At 35.3% G+C, this 21,613-nt stretch overlaps 1 protein-coding gene across 1 annotated transcript in view; it reads right to left on the minus strand.

Annotated features, from left to right (window-relative positions):
* The window catches only part of ADCY8 (adenylate cyclase 8), a 488,216-nt gene that overhangs the window by 268,798 nt on the left and 197,805 nt on the right, over nt 1-21,613 (minus strand). Inside the window, exon 2 of the mRNA XM_066578800.1 lies at nt 15,683-15,832. Within this exon, the coding sequence (XP_066434897.1) occupies nt 15,683-15,832 (150 nt within the window). The remainder of the gene's footprint in view (nt 1-15,682; nt 15,833-21,613) is intronic.

Raw genomic sequence — 21,613 nt, forward strand, 5'->3', positions numbered from 1 at the left:
TATGCTTGTACATAGGGGGCAGTATTATACTAGTTATATTCTTGTACATAGGGGGCAGTATTATAGTAGCTATATTCTTGTACATAGGAGGCAGTATTATAGTAGTTATATTCTTGTACATAGAGGCAGTATTATAGTAGTTATATTCTTGTGCATAGGAGCAGTATTATAGTAGTTATATTCTTGTACATAGGGGGCAGAATTATAGTAGTTATATTCTTGTACATAGGGGGCAGTATTATAGTAGCTATATTCTTGTACATAGGAGGCACTATTATAGTAGTAATATTCTTGTACATAGGGGGCAGTATTATAGTAGTTATATTCTTGTACATAGGGAGCAGTATTATAGTAGTTATATTCTTGTACATAGGGGGCAGCATTATAGTAGTTATATTCTTGTACATAGGAGCAGTATTATAGAAGTTATATTCTTGTACATTGGAGCATTATTATAGTAGTTATATTCTTGTACATAGGGGGCAGTATTATAGTAGTAATATTCTTGTACATAGGGGGCAGTATTATACTAGTTATATTCTTGTACATAGGGGGCAGTATTATAGTAGCTATATTCTTGTACATAGGGGGCAGTATTATAGTAGCTATATTCTTGTACATAGGAGGCAGTATTATAGTAGTTATATTCTTGTACACAGGGGGCAGTATTATAGTAGTTATTTTCTTGTACATAGGGAACAGTATTATAGTAGTTATATTCTTGTACATAGGAGGCAGTATTATAGTAGTTATATTCTTGTACATAGGGGGCAGTATTATAGTAGCTATATTCTTGTACATAGGAGGCACTATTATAGTAGTTATATTCTTGTACATAGGGGGGCAGTATTATAGTAGTAATATTCTTGTACATAGGGGGCAGTATTATACTAGTTATATTCTTGTACATAGGGGGCAGTATTATAGTAGTTATATTCTTGTACAGAGGGGAAAGTATTATAGTAGTTATATTCTTGAACAGAGGGGGCAGTATTATAGTAGTTATATTCTTGTACATAGGGGGCAGTATTATAGTAGGTATATTCTTGTGCATAGGGGGCAGTATTATACTAGTTATATTCTTGTACATAGGGGGCAGTATTATAGTAGTTATATTCTTGTACTTAGGGGGCAGTATTAAAGTACTTATATTCTTGTACATAGGAGGCAGTATTATAGTAGTTATATTCCTGTACATAGGAGGCAGTATTATAGTAGTTATACTCTTGTACATAGAGGGCAGTATTATAGTAGTTATACTCTTGTACATAGAGGGCAGTATTATAGTAGTTATATTCCTGTACCTAGGGGGCGGTATTATAGTAGTTATATTCTTACACATAGGGGGCAGTATTATAGTAGTTATATTCTTGTACATAGGGAGCAGTATTATAGTAGTTATATATTCTTGTACATAGAGGGCACTATTATAGTAGTTATATTCTTGTACATAGGGGGCAGTATTATAGTAGTTATATTCTTGTACATAGGGGGCAGTACTATAATAGTTATATTCCCGTACATAGGGGGCAGTATTAAAGTAGTTATATTCTTGTACATAGGGGGCAGTATTATAGTACTTCTATTCTTGTACATAGGGGGCAGCAGTATTACAGTAGTTATATTCTTGTACATAGGGAGCAGTATTATAGTAGTTATATTCCGGTATATAGGGGACAGTATTAAAGTAGTTATATTCTTGTACATAGGGGGCAGTATTATAGTAGTTATATTCTTGTACATAGGGGGCAGTATTATAGTAGTTATATTCTTGTACATAGGGGGCGGTATTATAGTAGTTATATTCCTGTACATAGGGGGCAGTATTATAGTAGCTATATTCTTGTACATAGGGGCAGTATTATAGGAGTTATATTCTTGTACATAGGGGGCAGTATTATAGTAGCTATATTCTTGTAAATAGGAGGCACTATTATAGTAGTTATATTCTTGTACATAGGGGCAGTATTATAGTAGTTATATTCTTGTACATAGGGGCAGTATTATAGTAGTTATATTCTTGTACATAGGGGCAGTATTATAGTAGTTATATTCTTGTACATAGGGGCAGTATTACAGTAGATATATTCTTGTACATTGGGGCAGTATTATAGTAGTTATATTCTTGTACATAGGGGGCAGTATTATAGTAGTTATATTCTTGTACATAGGAGCAGTATTATAGTAGTTATATTCTTGTACATAGGGGGCAGTATTATAGTAGCTATATTCTTGTACATAGGGGGCAGTATTATAGTAGCTATATTCTTGTACATAGGAGGCAGTATTATAGTAGTTATATTCTTGTACATAGGGGGCAGTATTATAGTAGCTATATTCTTGTACATAGGGGCAGTATTATAGGAGTTATATTCTTGTACATAGGGGGCAGTATTATAGTAGCTATATTCTTGTACATAGGAGGCACTATTATAGTAGTTATATTCTTGTACATAGGGGCAGTATTATAGTAGTTATATTCTTGTACATAGGGGCAGTATTATAGTAGTTATATTCTTGTACATAGGGGCAGTATTATAGTAGTTATATTCTTGTACATAGGAGCAGTATTATAGTAGTTATATTCTTGTACATAGGGGGCAGTATTATAGTAGCTATATTCTTGTACATAGGAGGCAGTGTTATAGTAGTTATATTCTTGTACATAGGAGCAGTATTATAGTAGTTATATTCTTGTACATAGGAGGCAGTATTATAGTAGCTATATTCTTGTACATAGGAGCAGTATTATAGCAGTTATATTCTTGTACATAGGAGCAGTATTATAGTAGCTATATTCTTGTACATAGGAGCAGTATTATAGCAGTTATATTCTTGTACATAGGAGCAGTATTATAGTAGTTATATTCTTGTACACACAGGGCAGTATTATAGTAGTTATATTCTTGTACATAGGGGGCAGTATTATAATACTTATATTATTGTACATAGTAGCACTATTATAGTAGTTATATTCTTGTACATAGGGAGCAGTATTATATTAGTTTTATTCTTGTACATAGTAGCACTATTATAGTAGTTATATTCTTGTACATAGGAGGCAGTATTATAGTAGTTATATTCTTGTACATAGGAGGCAGTATTATAGTAGTTATATTCTTGTACATAGAGGGCATTATTATAGTAGATATATTCTTGTACATTGGAGCAGCATTATAGTAGTTATATTCTTGTACATAGGGGGCAGTATTATAGTAGTTATATTCTTGTACATAGGGGGCATTATTATAGTAGATATATTCTTGTACATTGGAGCAGTATTATAGTAGTTATATTCTTTTACATAGGGGGCAGTATTATAGTAGTTATATTCTTGTACATAGGAGCAGTATTATAGTAGTTATATTCTTGTACATAGGGGGCAGTATTATAGTAGCTATATTCTTGTACATAGGGGGCAGTATTATAGTAGCTATATTCTTGTACATAGGAGGCAGTATTATAGTAGTTATATTCTTGTACATAGGGGGCAGTATTATAGTAGCTATATTCTTGTACATAGGGGCAGTATTATAGGAGTTATATTCTTGTACATAGGGGGCAGTATTATAGTAGCTATATTCTTGTACATAGGAGGCACTATTATAGTAGTTATATTCTTGTACATAGGGGGGCAGTATTATAGTAGTAATATTCTTGTACATAGGGGTAAGTATTATAGTAGTTATATTCTTGTACATAGGGGGCAGTATTATAGTAGTTATGTTCTTGTACATAGGGGGCACTATTATAGTAGTTATATTCTTGTACATAGGGGGGCAGTATTTTAGTAGTAATATTCTTGTACATAGGGGGAAGTATTATAGTAGTTATATTCTTGTACAGAGGGGGCAGTATTATAGTAGTTATATTCTTGTACATAGGGGAAAGTATTATACTAGTTATATTCTTGTACATAGGGGGCAGTATTATAGTAGTTATTTTCTTGTACATAGGAGGCAGTATTATAGTAGTAATATTCCTGTACATAGGGGGCAGTATTATAGTAGTTATATTCTTGTACATAGGGGGCAGTATTATAGTAGTTATATTCTTGTACATAGGGGGCAGTATTATATTAGTTATATTCTTGTACATAGGGGGCAGTATTATGATAGTTATATTCTTGTACATAGGGGGCAGTATTATGATAGTTATATTCTTGTACATAGGGGACAGTATTATAGTAGTTATATTCTTGTACATAGGGGGCAGTATTATAGTAGCTATAATCTTGTACATAGGGGGCAGTATTACAGTAGTTATATTCTTGTACATAGGGGACCGTATTATAGTAGTTCTATTCTTGTACATAGGAGCGGTATTATAGTAGTTATATTCTTGTACATAGGGGGCAGTATTATAGTAGTTATATACTTGTACATAGGAGCAGTATTATAGTAGTTCTATTCTTATACACAGGGAGCAGTATTATAGTAGTTATATTCTTGTACATAGGAAGCAGTATTATAGTAGTTATATTCTTGTACATAGGGGGCAGTATTATAGTAGTTATATTCTTGTACATAGGAGCAGTATTATAGTAGTTATATTCTTGTACATAGGGGGCAGTATTATAGTAGTTATATTCTTGTACATGGGAGGCAGTATTATAGTAGTTATATTCTTGTACATAGGAGCAGTATTATAGTAGTTATATTCTTGTACATAGGAGCAGTATTATAGTAGTTATATTCTTGTACATAGGGGGCAGTATTATAGTAGTTATATTCTTGTACATAGGGGGCAGTATTATAGTAGTTATATTCTTGTACATAGGGGGCAGTATTATAGTAGTGATATTCTTGTACATAGGAGCAGTATTATAGTAGTTATATTCTTGTACATAGGGGGCAGTATTATAGTAGTTATATTCTTGTACATAGGGGGCAGTATTATAGTAGTTATATTCTTGTACACACGGGGCAGTATTAGAGTAGTTATATTCTTGTACATAGGGAGCAGTATTATAGTAATTATATTCTTGTACATAGGGAGCAGTATTATAGTAGTTATATTCTTGTACATAGGGGGCAGTATTATAGTAGTTATATTCTTGTACATAGGAGCAGTATTATAGTAGTTATATTCTTGTACATAGGAGCAGTATTATAGTAGTTATATTCTTGTACATAGGGGGCAGTATTATAGTAGTTATATTCTTGTACACACGGGGCAGTATTATAGTAGTTATATTCTTGTACATAGGGGCAGTATTATAGTAGTTATATTCTTGTACATAGGAACAGTATTATAGTAGTTATATTCTTGTACATAGGGGCAGTATTATAGTAGTTATATTCTTGTACATAGGAGCAGCATTATAGTTGTTATATTCTTGTACATAGGGGGCAGTATTATAGTAGTTATATTCTTGTACATAGGGGGCAGTATTATAGTAGTTATATTCTTGTACATAGGAGCAGTATTATAGTAGTTATATTCTTGTACATAGGGGGCAGTATTATAGTAGTTATATTCTTGTACATAGGGGGCAGTATTATAGTAGTTATATTCTTGTACATAGGGGGCAGTATTATAGTAGTTATATTCTTGTACATAGGAGCAGTATTATAGTAGTTATATTCTTGTACATAAGGGGCAGTATTATAGTAGTTATATTCTTGTACATAGGAGCAGTATTATAGTAGTTATATTCTTGTACATAGGGGGCAGTATTATAGTAGTTATATTCTTGTATATAGGGGGCAGTATTATAGTAGTTATATTCTTGTACATAGGGGGCAGTATTATAGTAGCTATATTCTTGTACATAGGGGGCAGTATTATAGTAGTTATATTCTTGTATATAGGGGGCAGTATTATAGTAGCTATATTCTTGTACATAGGAGGCAGTATTATAGTAGTTATATTCTTGTACATAGGGGGCAGTATTATAGTAGTTATATTCTTGTACATAGGAGCAGTATTATAGAAGTTATATTCTTGTACATTGGAGCATTATTATAGTAGTTATATTCTTGTACATAGGGGCAGTATTATAGTAGTTATATGCTTGTACATAGGGGGCAGTATTATACTAGTTATATTCTTGTACATAGGGGGCAGTATTATAGTAGCTATATTCTTGTACATAGGAGGCAGTATTATAGTAGTTATATTCTTGTACATAGAGGCAGTATTATAGTAGTTATATTCTTGTGCATAGGAGCAGTATTATAGTAGTTATATTCTTGTACATAGGGGGCAGAATTATAGTAGTTATATTCTTGTACATAGGGGGCAGTATTATAGTAGCTATATTCTTGTACATAGGAGGCACTATTATAGTAGTAATATTCTTGTACATAGGGGGCAGTATTATAGTAGTTATATTCTTGTACATAGGGAGCAGTATTATAGTAGTTATATTCTTGTACATAGGGGGCAGCATTATAGTAGTTATATTCTTGTACATAGGAGCAGTATTATAGAAGTTATATTCTTGTACATTGGAGCATTATTATAGTAGTTATATTCTTGTACATAGGGGGCAGTATTATAGTAGTAATATTCTTGTACATAGGGGGCAGTATTATACTAGTTATATTCTTGTACATAGGGGGCAGTATTATAGTAGCTATATTCTTGTACATAGGGGGCAGTATTATAGTAGCTATATTCTTGTACATAGGAGGCAGTATTATAGTAGTTATATTCTTGTACACAGGGGGCAGTATTATAGTAGTTATTTTCTTGTACATAGGGAACAGTATTATAGTAGTTATATTCTTGTACATAGGAGGCAGTATTATAGTAGTTATATTCTTGTACATAGGGGGCAGTATTATAGTAGCTATATTCTTGTACATAGGAGGCACTATTATAGTAGTTATATTCTTGTACATAGGGGGGCAGTATTATAGTAGTAATATTCTTGTACATAGGGGGCAGTATTATACTAGTTATATTCTTGTACATAGGGGGCAGTATTATAGTAGTTATATTCTTGTACAGAGGGGAAAGTATTATAGTAGTTATATTCTTGAACAGAGGGGGCAGTATTATAGTAGTTATATTCTTGTACATAGGGGGCAGTATTATAGTAGGTATATTCTTGTGCATAGGGGGCAGTATTATACTAGTTATATTCTTGTACATAGGGGGCAGTATTATAGTAGTTATATTCTTGTACTTAGGGGGCAGTATTAAAGTACTTATATTCTTCTACATAGGAGGCAGTATTATAGTAGTTATATTCCTGTACATAGGAGGCAGTATTATAGTAGTTATACTCTTGTACATAGAGGGCAGTATTATAGTAGTTATACTCTTGTACATAGAGGGCAGTATTATAGTAGTTATATTCCTGTACCTAGGGGGCGGTATTATAGTAGTTATATTCTTACACATAGGGGGCAGTATTATAGTAGTTATATTCTTGTACATAGGGAGCAGTATTATAGTAGTTATATATTCTTGTACATAGAGGGCACTATTATAGTAGTTATATTCTTGTACATAGGGGGCAGTATTATAGTAGTTATATTCTTGTACATAGGGGGCAGTACTATAATAGTTATATTCCCGTACATAGGGGGCAGTATTAAAGTAGTTATATTCTTGTACATAGGGGGCAGTATTATAGTACTTCTATTCTTGTACATAGGGGGCAGCAGTATTACAGTAGTTATATTCTTGTACATAGGGAGCAGTATTATAGTAGTTATATTCCGGTATATAGGGGACAGTATTAAAGTAGTTATATTCTTGTACATAGGGGGCAGTATTATAGTAGTTATATTCTTGTACATAGGGGGCAGTATTATAGTAGTTATATTCTTGTACATAGGGGGCGGTATTATAGTAGTTATATTCCTGTACATAGGGGGCAGTATTATAGTAGTTATATTCTTGTACATAGGGGACGGTATTATAGTAGTTATATTACTGTACATAGGGGGTGGTATTATACTAGTTATATTTTTGTACATAGGGGGCAGTATTATAGTAGTTATATTCTTGTACATAGGGGAAAGTATTATAGTAGTTATATTCTTGTACATAGGAGGCAGTATTATAGTAGTTATATGCTTGTACATAGGGGGCAGTATTATAGTAGCTATATTCTTGTACATAGGGGACAGTATTATAGTAGTTATATTCTTGTACATAGGAGCAGTAGTATAGTAGTTATATTCTTGTACATAGGAGGCAGTATTATAGTAGTTATATGCTTGTACATAGAGGAAGTATTATAGTAGTTATATTCTTGTACGTAGGGGGCAGTATTATAGTAGTTATATTCCTGTACATAGTGGGCAGTATTATAGTAGTTATATTCTTGTACATAGGGGGCAGTATTATAGTAGTTATATTCTTGTACATAGGGGGCAGTATTATAGTAGTTATATTCTTGTACATAGAGGGCACTATTTTAGTAGTTATATTCCTGTACCTAGGGGGCGGTATTATAGTAGTTATATTCTTGCACATAGGGGGCAGTATTATAGTAGTTATATTCTTGTACATAGGGAGCAATATTATAGTAGTTATATTCTTGTACATAGGGAGCAGTATTATAGTAGTTATATTCTTGTACATCGAGGGCACTATTATAGTAGTTATATTCCTGTACATAGGAGGCAGTATTATAGTAGTTATATTCTTGTACATAGGAGGCAGTATTATAGTAGTTATATTCTTGTACATAGGGGGCAGTATTATAGTAGTTATATTCTTTTACATTGGGGGCAGTATTATAGTAGTTATATTCTTGTACATAGGGGGCATTATTATAGTACTTCTATTCCTGTACATAGGGGGCAGTATTATAGTAGTTATATACTTGTATATAGGAGGCAGTATTGTAGTAGCTATATTCTTGTACATAGGGGGCAGTAATATAGTAGGTATAACCTTGCACATAGGGGCAGTATTATAGTAGTTATATTCTTGTACATAGGAGGCAGTATTATAGTAGTTATATTCTTGTACATAGGAGGCAGTATTATAGTAGTTATATTCTTGTACATAGGGGACATTATAATAGTACTTCTATTCTTGTACATAGGGGGCAGCGGTATTACAGTAGTCATATTCTTGTACATAGGGGGAGTATTATAGTAGTTATATTCTTGTACATAGGGGCAGTATTATAGTAGTTATATTCTTGTACATAGGGGGCAGTATTATAGTAGTTATATTCTTCTACATAGGAGGCAGTATTATAGTAGTTATATTCTTGTACATGGGGGGAGTATTATAGTAGTTATATTCTTGTACATAGGGGGAGTATTATAGTAGTTATATTCTTGTACATAGGGGGGGTATTATAGTAGTTATATTCTTGTACATAGGGGGGGTATTATAGTAGTTATATTCTTGTACATGGGGGGAGTATTATAGTAGTTATATTCTTGTACATAGAGGGCAGTATTATAGTAGTTATATTCTTGTACATAGGGGGCAGTATTATAGTAGTTATATTCTTGTACATATGGAGCAGTATTATAGTAGTTATATTCTTGTATATAGGAGGCAGTATTATAGTAGTTATATTCTTGTACATAGGGGGCAGTATTACAGTAGTTATATTCTTGTACATAGGGGGCAGTATTATAGTAGTTATATTCTTGTACATATGGAGCAGTATTATAGTAGTTCTATTCTTGTACATAGGAGGCAGTATTATAGTACTTCTATTCTTGTACATAGGGGGCAGCGGTATTACAGTAGTCATATTCTTGTACATAGGGGGAGTACTATAGTAGTTATATTCTTGTACATAGGGGGCAGTATTATAGTAGTTATATTCTTGTACATAGGGGGGGTATTATAGTAGTTATATTCTTGTACATAGGGGGAGTATTATAGTAGTTATATTCTTGTACATAGGGGTAGTATTATAGTAGTTATATTCTTGTACATAGAGGGCAGTATTATAGTAGTTATATTCTTGTACATAGAGGGCAGTATTATAGTAGTTATATTCTTGTACATAGGGGGCAGTATTACAGTAGTTATATTCTTGTACATAGGGGGCAGTATTATAGTAGTTATATTCTTGTACATAGGGGGCAGTATTACAGTAGTTATATTCTTGTACATAGAGGGCAGTATTATAGTAGTTATATTCTTGTACATAGAAGGCAGTATTATAGTAGTTCTATTCTTGTACATAGGAGGCAGTATTATAGTAGTTATATTCTTGTACATAGGAGGCAGTATTATAGTAGTTATATTCTTGTACATAGGAGACTGTATTATAGTAGTTATATTCTTGTACATAGGGAGCAATATTATAGCAGTTATATTCTTATACATAGAGGGCAGTATTATAGTAGTTATATTCTTGACCATAGGGGGCAGTATTATAGTAGGTATATTCTTGTACATAGGGGGCATTATTATAATAGTTATATTCTTGAACATAAGGGGCAGTATTATAGTAGATATATTCTTGTACACAGGGATCAGTATTATAGTAATTATATTCTTGTACATAGGGAGCAGCATTATAGTAATTATATTCTTGTACATAGGGGGCAGTATTATAGTAATTATATTCTTGTACATAGGAGCAGTATTATAGTAATTATATTCTTGTACATAGTGTGCAGTATTATAGTCGTTATATTCTTGTACATAGGGGGCAGTATTATAGTAATTATATTCTTGTACATAGGAGCAGTATTATAGTAATTATATTCTTGTACATAGTGTGCAGTATTATAGTCGTTATATTCTTGCACATAGGTGGTAGTGTTAAAGTAGTTATATTCTTGTACATAGGGAGCAGTATTATAGTAGTTATATTTTTGTACATAGGGGGCAGTATTATAGTAGTTATATTCTTGTACATAGGGGGCAGTATTATAGTAGTTATATTTTTGTACATAGGGGGCAGGATTATAGTAGTTCTATTCTTGTACATAGGAGGCAGTATTATAGTACTTATATTCTTGTACATAGGGGGCTGTATTATAGTCGTTATATTCTTGCACATAGGGGACAGTATTATAGTAGTTATATTCTTGTATATAGGAGACTGTATTATAGTAGTTATATACTTGTACATAGGAGGCAGTATTATAGTAGTTATATTCTTGTACATAGGGGGCAGTATTATAGTAGTTATATTCTTGTACATAGGGGGCAGTATTATAGTAGTTATATTTTTGTACATAGGGGGCAGGATTATAGTAGTTCTATTCTTGTACATAGGAGGCAGTATTATAGTAGTTATATTCTTGTACATAGGAGGCTGTATTATAGTAGTTATATTCTTGTACATAGGGGACAGTATTATAGTCGTTATATTCTTGCACATAGGTGGCAGTATTATAGTAGTTATATTCTTGTATATAGGAGACTGTATTATAGTAGTTATATACTTGTACATAGGAGGCAGTATTATGGTAGTTATATTCTTGTACATAGGGGCAGTATTATAGTAGTTATATTCTTGTACATAGGGGGGGTATTATAGTAGTTATATTCTTGTACATAGGGGGAGTATTATAGTAGTTATATTCTTGTACATAGGGGTAGTATTATAGTAGTTATATTCTTGTACATAGAGGGCAGTATTATAGTAGTTATATTCTTGTACATAGAGGGCAGTATTATAGTAGTTATATTCTTGTACATAGGGGGCAGTATTACAGTAGTTATATTCTTGTACATAGGGGGCAGTATTATAGTAGTTATATTCTTGTACATAGGGGGCAGTATTACAGTAGTTATATTCTTGTACATAGAGGGCAGTATTATAGTAGTTATATTCTTGTACATAGAAGGCAGTATTATAGTAGTTCTATTCTTGTACATAGGAGGCAGTATTATAGTAGTTATATTCTTGTACATAGGAGGCAGTATTATAGTAGTTATATTCTTGTACATAGGAGACTGTATTATAGTAGTTATATTCTTGTACATAGGGAGCAATATTATAGCAGTTATATTCTTATACATAGAGGGCAGTATTATAGTAGTTATATTCTTGACCATAGGGGGCAGTATTATAGTAGGTATATTCTTGTACATAGGGGGCATTATTATAATAGTTATATTCTTGAACATAAGGGGCAGTATTATAGTAGATATATTCTTGTACACAGGGATCAGTATTATAGTAATTATATTCTTGTACATAGGGAGCAGCATTATAGTAATTATATTCTTGTACATAGGGGGCAGTATTATAGTAATTATATTCTTGTACATAGTGTGCAGTATTATAGTCGTTATATTCTTGCACATAGGTGGTAGTGTTAAAGTAGTTATATTCTTGTACATAGGGAGCAGTATTATAGTAGTTATATTTTTGTACATAGGGGGCAGTATTATAGTAGTTATATTCTTGTACATAGGGGGCAGTATTATAGTAGTTATATTTTTGTACATAGGGGGCAGGATTATAGTAGTTCTATTCTTGTACATAGGAGGCAGTATTATAGTACTTATATTCTTGTACATAGGGGGCTGTATTATAGTCGTTATATTCTTGCACATAGGGGACAGTATTATAGTAGTTATATTCTTGTATATAGGAGACTGTATTATAGTAGTTATATACTTGTACATAGGAGGCAGTATTATAGTAGTTATATTCTTGTACATAGGGGGCAGTATTATAGTAGTTATATTCTTGTACATAGGGGGCAGTATTATAGTAGTTATATTTTTGTACATAGGGGGCAGGATTATAGTAGTTCTATTCTTGTACATAGGAGGCAGTATTATAGTAGTTATATTCTTGTACATAGGAGGCTGTATTATAGTAGTTATATTCTTGTACATAGGGGACAGTATTATAGTCGTTTTATTCTTGCACATAGGTGGCAGTATTATAGTAGCTATATTCTTGTACATAGGAGCAGTATTATAGTAGTTATATTCTTGTACATAGGGGGCAGTATTATAGTAGTTATATTCTTGTACATAGGAGACAGTATTATAGTAGTTATATTCTTATACATAGGGGACAGTATTATAGTAGTTATATTCTTGTACATAGGGGGCAGTATTATAGTAGTTATATTTTTGTACATAGGGGGACAGTATTATAGTAGTTCTATTCTTGTACATAGGAGGCAGTATTATAGTAGTTATATTCTTGTACATAGGGGCAGTATTATAGTAGTTATATTCTTGTACATAGGGGCAGTATTATAGTAGTTATATTCTTGTACATAGGAGGCAGTATTATAGTAGTTATATTCTTGTACATAGGAGCAGTATTATAGTAGTTATATTCTTGTACATAGGAGCAGTATTATAGTAGTTATATTCTTGTACATAGGAGGCAGTATTATAGTAGTTATATTCTTGTACATAGGAGCAGTATTATAGTAGTTATATTCTTGTGCATAGGAGCAGTATTATAGTAGTTATATTCTTGTACATAGGAGCAGTATTATAGTAGTTATATTCTTGTACGTAGGGGGCAGTATTATAGTAGTTATATTCTTGTACATAGGGGCAGTATTATAGTAGTTATATTCTTGTACATAGGAGGCAGTATTATAGTAGTTATATTCTTTTACATAGGGGCAGTATTATAGTAGTTATATTCTTGTACATAGGGGGCAGTATTACAGTAGTTATATTCTTGTACATAGGGAGCAGTATTATAGTAGTTATATTCTTGTACATAGGGGGCAGTATTATAGTAGTTATATTCTTGTACATAGGGAGCAGTATTATAGTAGTTATATTCTTGTACATAGGAGCAGTATTATAGTAGTTATATTCTTGTACGTAGGGGGCAGTATTATAGTAGTTATATTCTTGTACATAGGGAGCAGTATTATAGTAGTTATATTCTTGTACATAGGAGCAGTATTATAGTAGTTATATTCTTGTACATAGGAGGCAGTATTATAGTAGTTATATTCTTGTACATAGGGGCAGTATTATAGTAGTTATATTCTTCTACATAGGAGGCAGTATTATAGTAGTTATATTCTTGTACATAGGAGGCAGTATTATAGTAGTTATATTCTTGTACATAGGGGGCAGTATTATAGTAGTTATATTCTTGTACATAGGAGCAGTATTATAGTAGTTATATTCTTGTACATAGGGGGCAGTATTATAGTAGGTATATTCTTGTACATAGGGGGCAGTATTATAGTAGTTATAATCTTGTACATAGGGGGCGGTATTATAGTAGTTATATTCTTGTACATAGGGGGACAGTATTATAGTAGTTATATTCTTGTACATAGGGGGCAGTATTATAGTAGTTATATTCTTGTACATAGGGAGCAGTATTATAGTAGTTATATTCTTGTACATAGGAGCAGTATTATAGTAGTTATATTCTTGTACATAGGAGGCAGTATTATAGTAGTTATATTCTTGTACATAGGGGCAGTATTATAGTAGTTATATTCTTCTACATAGGAGGCAGTATTATAGTAGTTATATTCTTGTACATAGGAGGCAGTATTATAGTAGTTATATTCTTGTACATAGGGGGCAGTATTATAGTAGTTATATTCTTGTACATAGGAGCAGTATTATAGTAGTTATATTCTTGTACATAGGGGGCAGTATTATAGTAGGTATATTCTTGTACATAGGGGGCAGTATTATAGTAGTTATAATCTTGTACATAGGGGGCGGTATTATAGTAGTTATATTCTTGTACATAGGGGGACAGTATTATAGTAGTTATATTCTTGTACATAGGAGCAGTATTATAGTAGTTATATTCTTGTGCATAGGAGCAGTATTATAGTAGTTATATTCTTGTACATAGGGGCAGTATTATAGTAGTTATATTCTTGTACATAGGAGCAGTATTATAGTAGTTATATTCTTGTACGTAGGGGGCAGTATTATAGTAGTTATATTCTTGTACATAGGGGGCAGTATTATAGTAGTTTTATTCTTGCACATAGGAGGCAGTATTATAGTAGTTATATTCTTGTACATAGGGGGCAGTATTATAGTAGTTATATTCTTGTGCATAGGGGGCAGTATTATAGTAGTTATATTCTTGTGCATAGGGGGCAGTATTATAGTAGTTATATTCTTGCACATAGGTGGTAGTGTTAAAGTAGTTATATTCTTGTACATAGGGGACAGTATTATAGTCGTTATATTCTTGTACATAGGGGACAGTATTATAGTCGTTATATTCTTGTACATAGGTGGTAGTGTTAAAGTAGTTATATTCTTGTACATAGGGGACAGTATTATAGTCGTTATATTCTTGTACATAGGGGACAGTATTATAGTAGTTATATTGTTGTACATAGGGGGCAGTATTATAGTCGTTATATTCTTGTACATAGGAGGCAGTATTATAGTAGTTATATTCTTGTACATAGGGAGCAGTATTATAGTAGTTATATTCTTGTACATAGGAGGCAGTATTATAGTAGTTATATTCTTGTACATAGGGGGCAGTATTATAGTAGTTATATTCTTGTACATAGGAGCAGTATTATAGTAGTTATATTCTTGTACATAGGAGGCAGTATTATAGTAGTTATATTCTTGTACATAGGGGACAGTATTATAGTAGGTATGTTCAGACTATATTTTAGCAGTTATGGTCTATAACCATTATTGCTTACTATATAATGGCTTGCTCTCTCCTATGATGTGTAAGCACAGAAGCTATGATAAAGTATCACAATTATACATATTGGATTTCCCACATAATCAAAGCATTTTGTGCGTTCACCCATAAAATGGAGTAATTAAAGGCCTCCTAGACAAATACCTGTCTCTGGTTTTCAGTTTCCAGTCTCAGCCGCGCTTCCACGCATCTTCTAGTTTCCAGGAAGGCTTGTCGCTGAGCCCGATCTGACAGGTAGCTAATGAAGATTCCTGCAGTGTTCATACACATAAACAGCACGGCTTGTGCCACAATCTGAAAAAAAGCAAAAGTAAATTCATTGAAGTTCCACACTCTCAAAAACTCCTATATTAAGAGAAAGTCCCATATATAAAACATAGGCAACTGTCCTGAGAAAAGGAGATTTGAATTTAAGCTGCTCTCCATGATTTGTTATTGATTTGGGGTTTCCACTTTCTAACTTCTTAGTAGACCTCCCTCCCTAGTTGTACCCCTTAGCTCCCTCTCTAGTTCCACCCCTGCTCCTTTAATCTGAACCTCCAAGTGCTGCATCAGTTCTCTAGAGTGTGGACAGTCAGGTCAGTCACCAATACCCACAGCTTTATGGGAGCTTTGAAACATTCTTTTTTTTTCTTTTTTTTTTAGGGAGGCCAAACACCTCCCCTAATCTGACTCCATTAACTTTGCTGCCCCTCTTGCTCAGGATCTGATCTGATCCTGCTCGTTCCTCCCGCTGTTCCTCCCGCTGTTCCTCCCGCTGTTCCTCCCGCTCGTTCCTCCCGCTCGTTCCTCCCGCTCGTTCCTCCCGCTGTTCCTCCCGCTGTTCCTCCCGCTGTTCCTCCCGCTCGTTCCTCCTGCTCGTTCCTCCCGCTGTTCCTCCTGCACACTCACACACATCGCTCAAAGCTTTTACTTGAGCAGTTCTTGACATTCTATTTCAAGTCAAACACAGCAGATGATCAGGCTGTCTGGTCTAAGTTTGCACTGCTTGACTATTAGCCAGTATTAGGGAAGGGGGAAGGTATTAGTTATTTGCATAGTCCCAACTTATTCCGCAGCACTTTCAGATAATTTATTACCCCCCAGCAAGCTGGGTCCTCATTTGACCTCGGAAGGTTGGAAGGAGTCAAACTTAAGTCAACCCATGTTACCTGAACCTAGTGGGGATTGGACTCACAACCTTCAGGTGGTGAGCGAGAGCTTAGGACTGCATACTGCTGCCTTATCACTCTGCACCACACGAGGCCCCTAATTATTAATTACCCCCCATGTATAATTAATAAACCCCATGTATCTATATTTCCCCACCTTTTTGGTGCCGTTATACGGCTTTCCTACATTATTTTATTAGCATTATTTTTACTATTATCATAGTGATAGAATAACACATTTTCACCGAAGAGCGAAACCTGATTTTCCTTTGTGCGGTCGTGTCTCTACTTTCCATTATCACGAAGGTCGCCCCTTGAGGGCTGAAATCCGGATGATTCTATTTTCCTTCCCGCTGCTGGCGCCTCTGTCACACAGAAGTGATGTGGGTGACAGAGGGACTCTTTCTGTCAGCTCTGCTTCTCGCGGACTATTTTTGCTCCCTTACATGACATGTTGTACATTTCTAGCCTTTTGTTCTAAGCGTATTTGGTGGCATTAATAATTTTGTAACATACACTGTTTTGCCAACTTTCAAACCCTGCAGAAAGCAGAAAACTGGCATTGCTGTATCTGTAAAAGTCCAAGTTATTACAATAAGCCATTATTTTGACCGCAGTGAACACCGTAAAACACGAGGAACAGAACGCCTGAACTGCCCTTTTTTGTTGGTTCAAAAATCTGAAAAAAAAACTCAAACAAAAAGTGCTTAAGAAGTCGAATCTACCCCAAAATAGTACCAACAGAGGCGACTGGTCGCCCCACAAAACAAACCCTCACACAGCCCCATCATAGGAAAAGTAAAGATGTTATGGGGGTCGCACGATGGTGGCAGAAAGCAGTTTATTCTAAAGATATTTTAATTTTCTGGGTAGTACTATAAATTAGTTACATCCTTCATTATTGTAACATCGTATTTACTGCACAGCAAACACTATGCAAACGTAAATGTTCCAATCGGCATTCAGGAGTCCGAAGGGCCTTCCCACGTAGAGTCTACAAGGTGTCCTTTAGTTGCCATGGCAGCGGAGTTCTTCTGAAGACCCCTATAGCTGCCGTGGCTTCTTGCCTGTGGTGTTGCTTGATAGACTGCCTGACAGATCGCAGTATAATACTACGGTATTGCATTATACTGCACCAGTGATCAAATAATCAGACCTTTAGGTTTCCTATGGGTGAATAAAAAAAGTCTAAAAAGTTAATAAAAGTTCAAACCGCCATCCTTTCCCATATTTATAATAAAACAAAAAAAACACTTTATATTTGGTATTGCCCAATCCAGAAAATTTTAATTTCTCAAAGTAACCCTTTAGTTCTCCCTCACGGTGAACGTTGTCAGTAAAGCGCACCCCGTCTGCAAGAAGAAATGTAATAAAAAGTGATCAAAAAGTCATATGTACTCCATATGGTACCTACAGAAACTACAGGCCGCCCCGCAATAAAGGAGCCCTCCCACAATTATCAGCAGAAAGTTAACGACGTTACGGCGCTCAGAAGAGAATTTATTTGTCCAAAGGTATTTTATTTAATTTTTTTAAAATAATAAAACAACCATTTCTTAGCGCTCTGGTATGATTGTAATCGACCGACTCACAGAACAAAGTCATCCTGTCATTCCTGCTGCAGTGTAAAAACGACCCCCAAGGATGGAGACATTTAGATTTCTTTTGTATTCATTTTACTCCACTTGGAATTTTTTTAAAGGTTTTCAGTACATTATACATTAATGCGTTTGTACAATTGAAAAATACAACTCGTCCCGCAAAAATCAGACTGTCAGCGAGCTACAGCAGTGGATAAAAAAGGGATGATTTTTTTGAAAAAACACAAAAATGAAAAAAAGGCAAGTCATTAGGGGGTTAAAGATGAAGTGATATCAGTTTGTTGGTGTTTTGTGTAATATTTATGATTGAGGAAATCTTATAATAAGAAATAACACCAAGTATTGGGGGATGACATTACTGGCATTCTCATTGCCCAAGGTCCGGGTGGGTAGTTGGTATGGAAAGGGAAGGAGGATTATTGGATCGGTAAGGATGAAGGGTTCGCTAGGATTACACAATTATTTAAAATTCATTAAAAGCCCACTTACAGTTTTTACTAAGCAGCTATTCCAGGAGATTACCAACGATCAACACGGTTTATTTTGCTAATTCTGGCTGTTTATCCTGAGCTTTTCCGGATAATGAAAAGGACACTCATGTAAGACGTTTTCACCTGGCCTGCGAGGACATCCCACCATGATGCGATAATGCCTGTAATATAAGAATGGCATACACCCTGGGTTGTAAGGGAATTAAGTAATGTGCTACACAGACCCTTGTTTCTTCTATTTAAGGACTCTATAGTGACATGTCTGTTCCACTGGATTGGTGCGTAGCCCATGCAGGGCTGATAATCAAAAATGGGTCAAAAAGTGACTCTGGTAACTACAGGCCAATAAGTCTGACTTCTTTTGTGAGAAAAATGTATAAAGGGTTTCTAAGAGATGCCATCCTGGAGGACCTCAAGGAAAATAGCAGTATAACTCTGCATCAGCATGGGTTTATGAGAGATCACTCCTGTCAACCCAACCTGATCAGCTTCTACAAGGAGGTAAATTATAGACTCGGGACTCTTCCAAAGCATTGGAAACTGTGCCACTTAAAAGACTGGTATATAAAATGAGAATGCTTAGTCTCGGCGAGAATGTGTGTAAGTGGGTAAGTGTTAGGCTGTGCTGCTGGAGTTTGATGTTTTACAACTTACAACTTGCAGCTTGCTGTGAGTAGGTCTAGTCAGCTTGCAGCTTGCTGTGTGCAGTGTGCTGTGCTACCTGATTAGTGTCTTGCTAGAGTCAGGACCACAAGACACGAAGAGCCTTGTCGGGGCCTTGCAGCTTAAGTTCATTGGCCAATGTATGAACTAGTCCCTCGCTTTTATATTCAGTTTTACTGCCTGCTTTAGTATGTGAGTTTGTGTGGGGAGTTTGTGCATTTAATGTGTCAATTCTGACTGGTTGCGAGTATCACCCTTTCAGGGAGAGCCAGGGCTGAGGTTCCAGTGTGGGGATGCCTTTATTGAGGCAATTGCTCTGCTTGTAGGTAGGGTCTAGTCATCTTCCCTGCAGCACAGGGTCAGTGTTTCTGGGTCACATTTGCATGGACCCGATGCTTAGTTGCCCACACGAATGTAACATAGTATGCATGTGTTGATGCATTATGTTGTGTTGCTATGGATTATATGTTAGAGTATGTTGGTATGCATTGTGTTAGTATATTGTGTGTGAACAGTGACAGGTCCAGTGTCTGTGCAGGTGGCCAGACATCAGGTGTAGACAGTCCTGTTCTGGGTAGGTTGTATGTTGTGTTATGCATTTGTTCCTGGTGGTGCTCAGATTGTGGTGTAGTTGCATGCAGTTGTTGGAGTGAGTTCCCCTGTATTCCCTGAAGATGGTTTGGATGTCCTGGCGTTCTGGGGGGTGCACCTAGTAGTGTGTGGTACGGTGACCACACAGGTGCATTTCACTTGCAGGTTTCTCCCTGCCCTTGGCAGGTGCGGCCTCCAAACATCTGATTACTTGTGCGCAGTGTTAGCTGGTGATGCTGGCCATGATTTTCCTTATAGGCCAGATGGGTGTTCTGGCGGTTCTTCCTGTTGTACGGTGGCTGTGGTGGCTCCAAACAGTGCTTAGTTGCCCACATGAATGTAACAGTAACTAGTCGGTGATAGAAAGCAGAGGGGGGTTATTAATGGTACATACCCTGATTGGGTCACCGTTACTAGTGGGGTACCACAGAGGGCAGTAATGGAGCGGTTACCGTTACTTTAAAAAAACAGGATGGATGAACACAGAACTTGTACACGTTAAAAAGGAAGAAAAATATATGTATCAAATGGAAAGAGGGGGAATATTTAAAGAAGAATATAATGGGGTCTGCAGAAATCGTATGGGAAGTGTCAGAAAAGCTAAAGGTGATAATGAATTGAGGCTTGTAAGAGAGGCCAAAAGCAATAAAAAAGGATTTGGGGGTCAAAAGCAAAAGAAAAGTCAAAGATCTTATTGGATGCTGACAGGATGAAAACAGTGAATTGGTTAAGAATGATGTTGAGAAGGCTGAACTCTTAAATTCCTATTTTGTATCTGTTTTCGCTCAGAAAGTAGATGGAACATCAGCTGATCTTCCCTGTGCTATTGGGGGAATAAAAGAATGCAGGCTATCTGTAAGCAGAGAGATGGTGAGGGAACACTTAGCTAACGTACATGAACCCAAGTCGCAAGGTCCTGATGAATTACATCCTAGGATACTAAAGGAAGCAGTGGAGGTAATGGCTGAACCACTCGCCATAATTTTTGGAAATTCCTGGAAAACAGGAGAAGTCCCAGAAGACTGGAGAAGGGCAAATGTTGTCCCTATCTTCAAAAAAGGGAAGAAGGTGGATCCAGGAAAATACAGGCCTGTGAGCCTGACTGCTATACCGGGAAAGATCTTTGAACAAATTATTACACATCATGTATGCAAGTACTTGGATGAGAATGGAGTAATTAACGAGAACCAGCATGGGTTTGTAACAAACAAGTTGTGCCAGACGAATCTAATTTCCTTCTATGATAGTATCACCGACTGGGTTGATCAGGGAGATGCGGTGGATATAGTATATCTTGACCTTAGTAAAGCATCGACAAAGTATCTAATACCATACTTATTGGAAAATGAGCAAATATGGGATTGGCAATGCAACTGTTAGGTGGATTCACAACTGGCTGAGTGATCGTACTCAAAGAGTGGTCATAAATGGCTGCACATCCCAGTGGAAGAATGTATCAAGTGGTACCACAAGGCTCTGTCCTAGGCCCAGTGTTGGTCAGCATTGTTATACATGATCTGGAGGAGGGAATTGATGGGAAACTGATCAAATTTGCTGACGGCACAAAGCTGGGAGGGG

This window comes from Eleutherodactylus coqui, chromosome 9 (assembly GCF_035609145.1).
Source record: "Eleutherodactylus coqui strain aEleCoq1 chromosome 9, aEleCoq1.hap1, whole genome shotgun sequence".
In the NCBI taxonomy this organism is placed as follows: domain Eukaryota; kingdom Metazoa; phylum Chordata; class Amphibia; order Anura; family Eleutherodactylidae; genus Eleutherodactylus; species Eleutherodactylus coqui.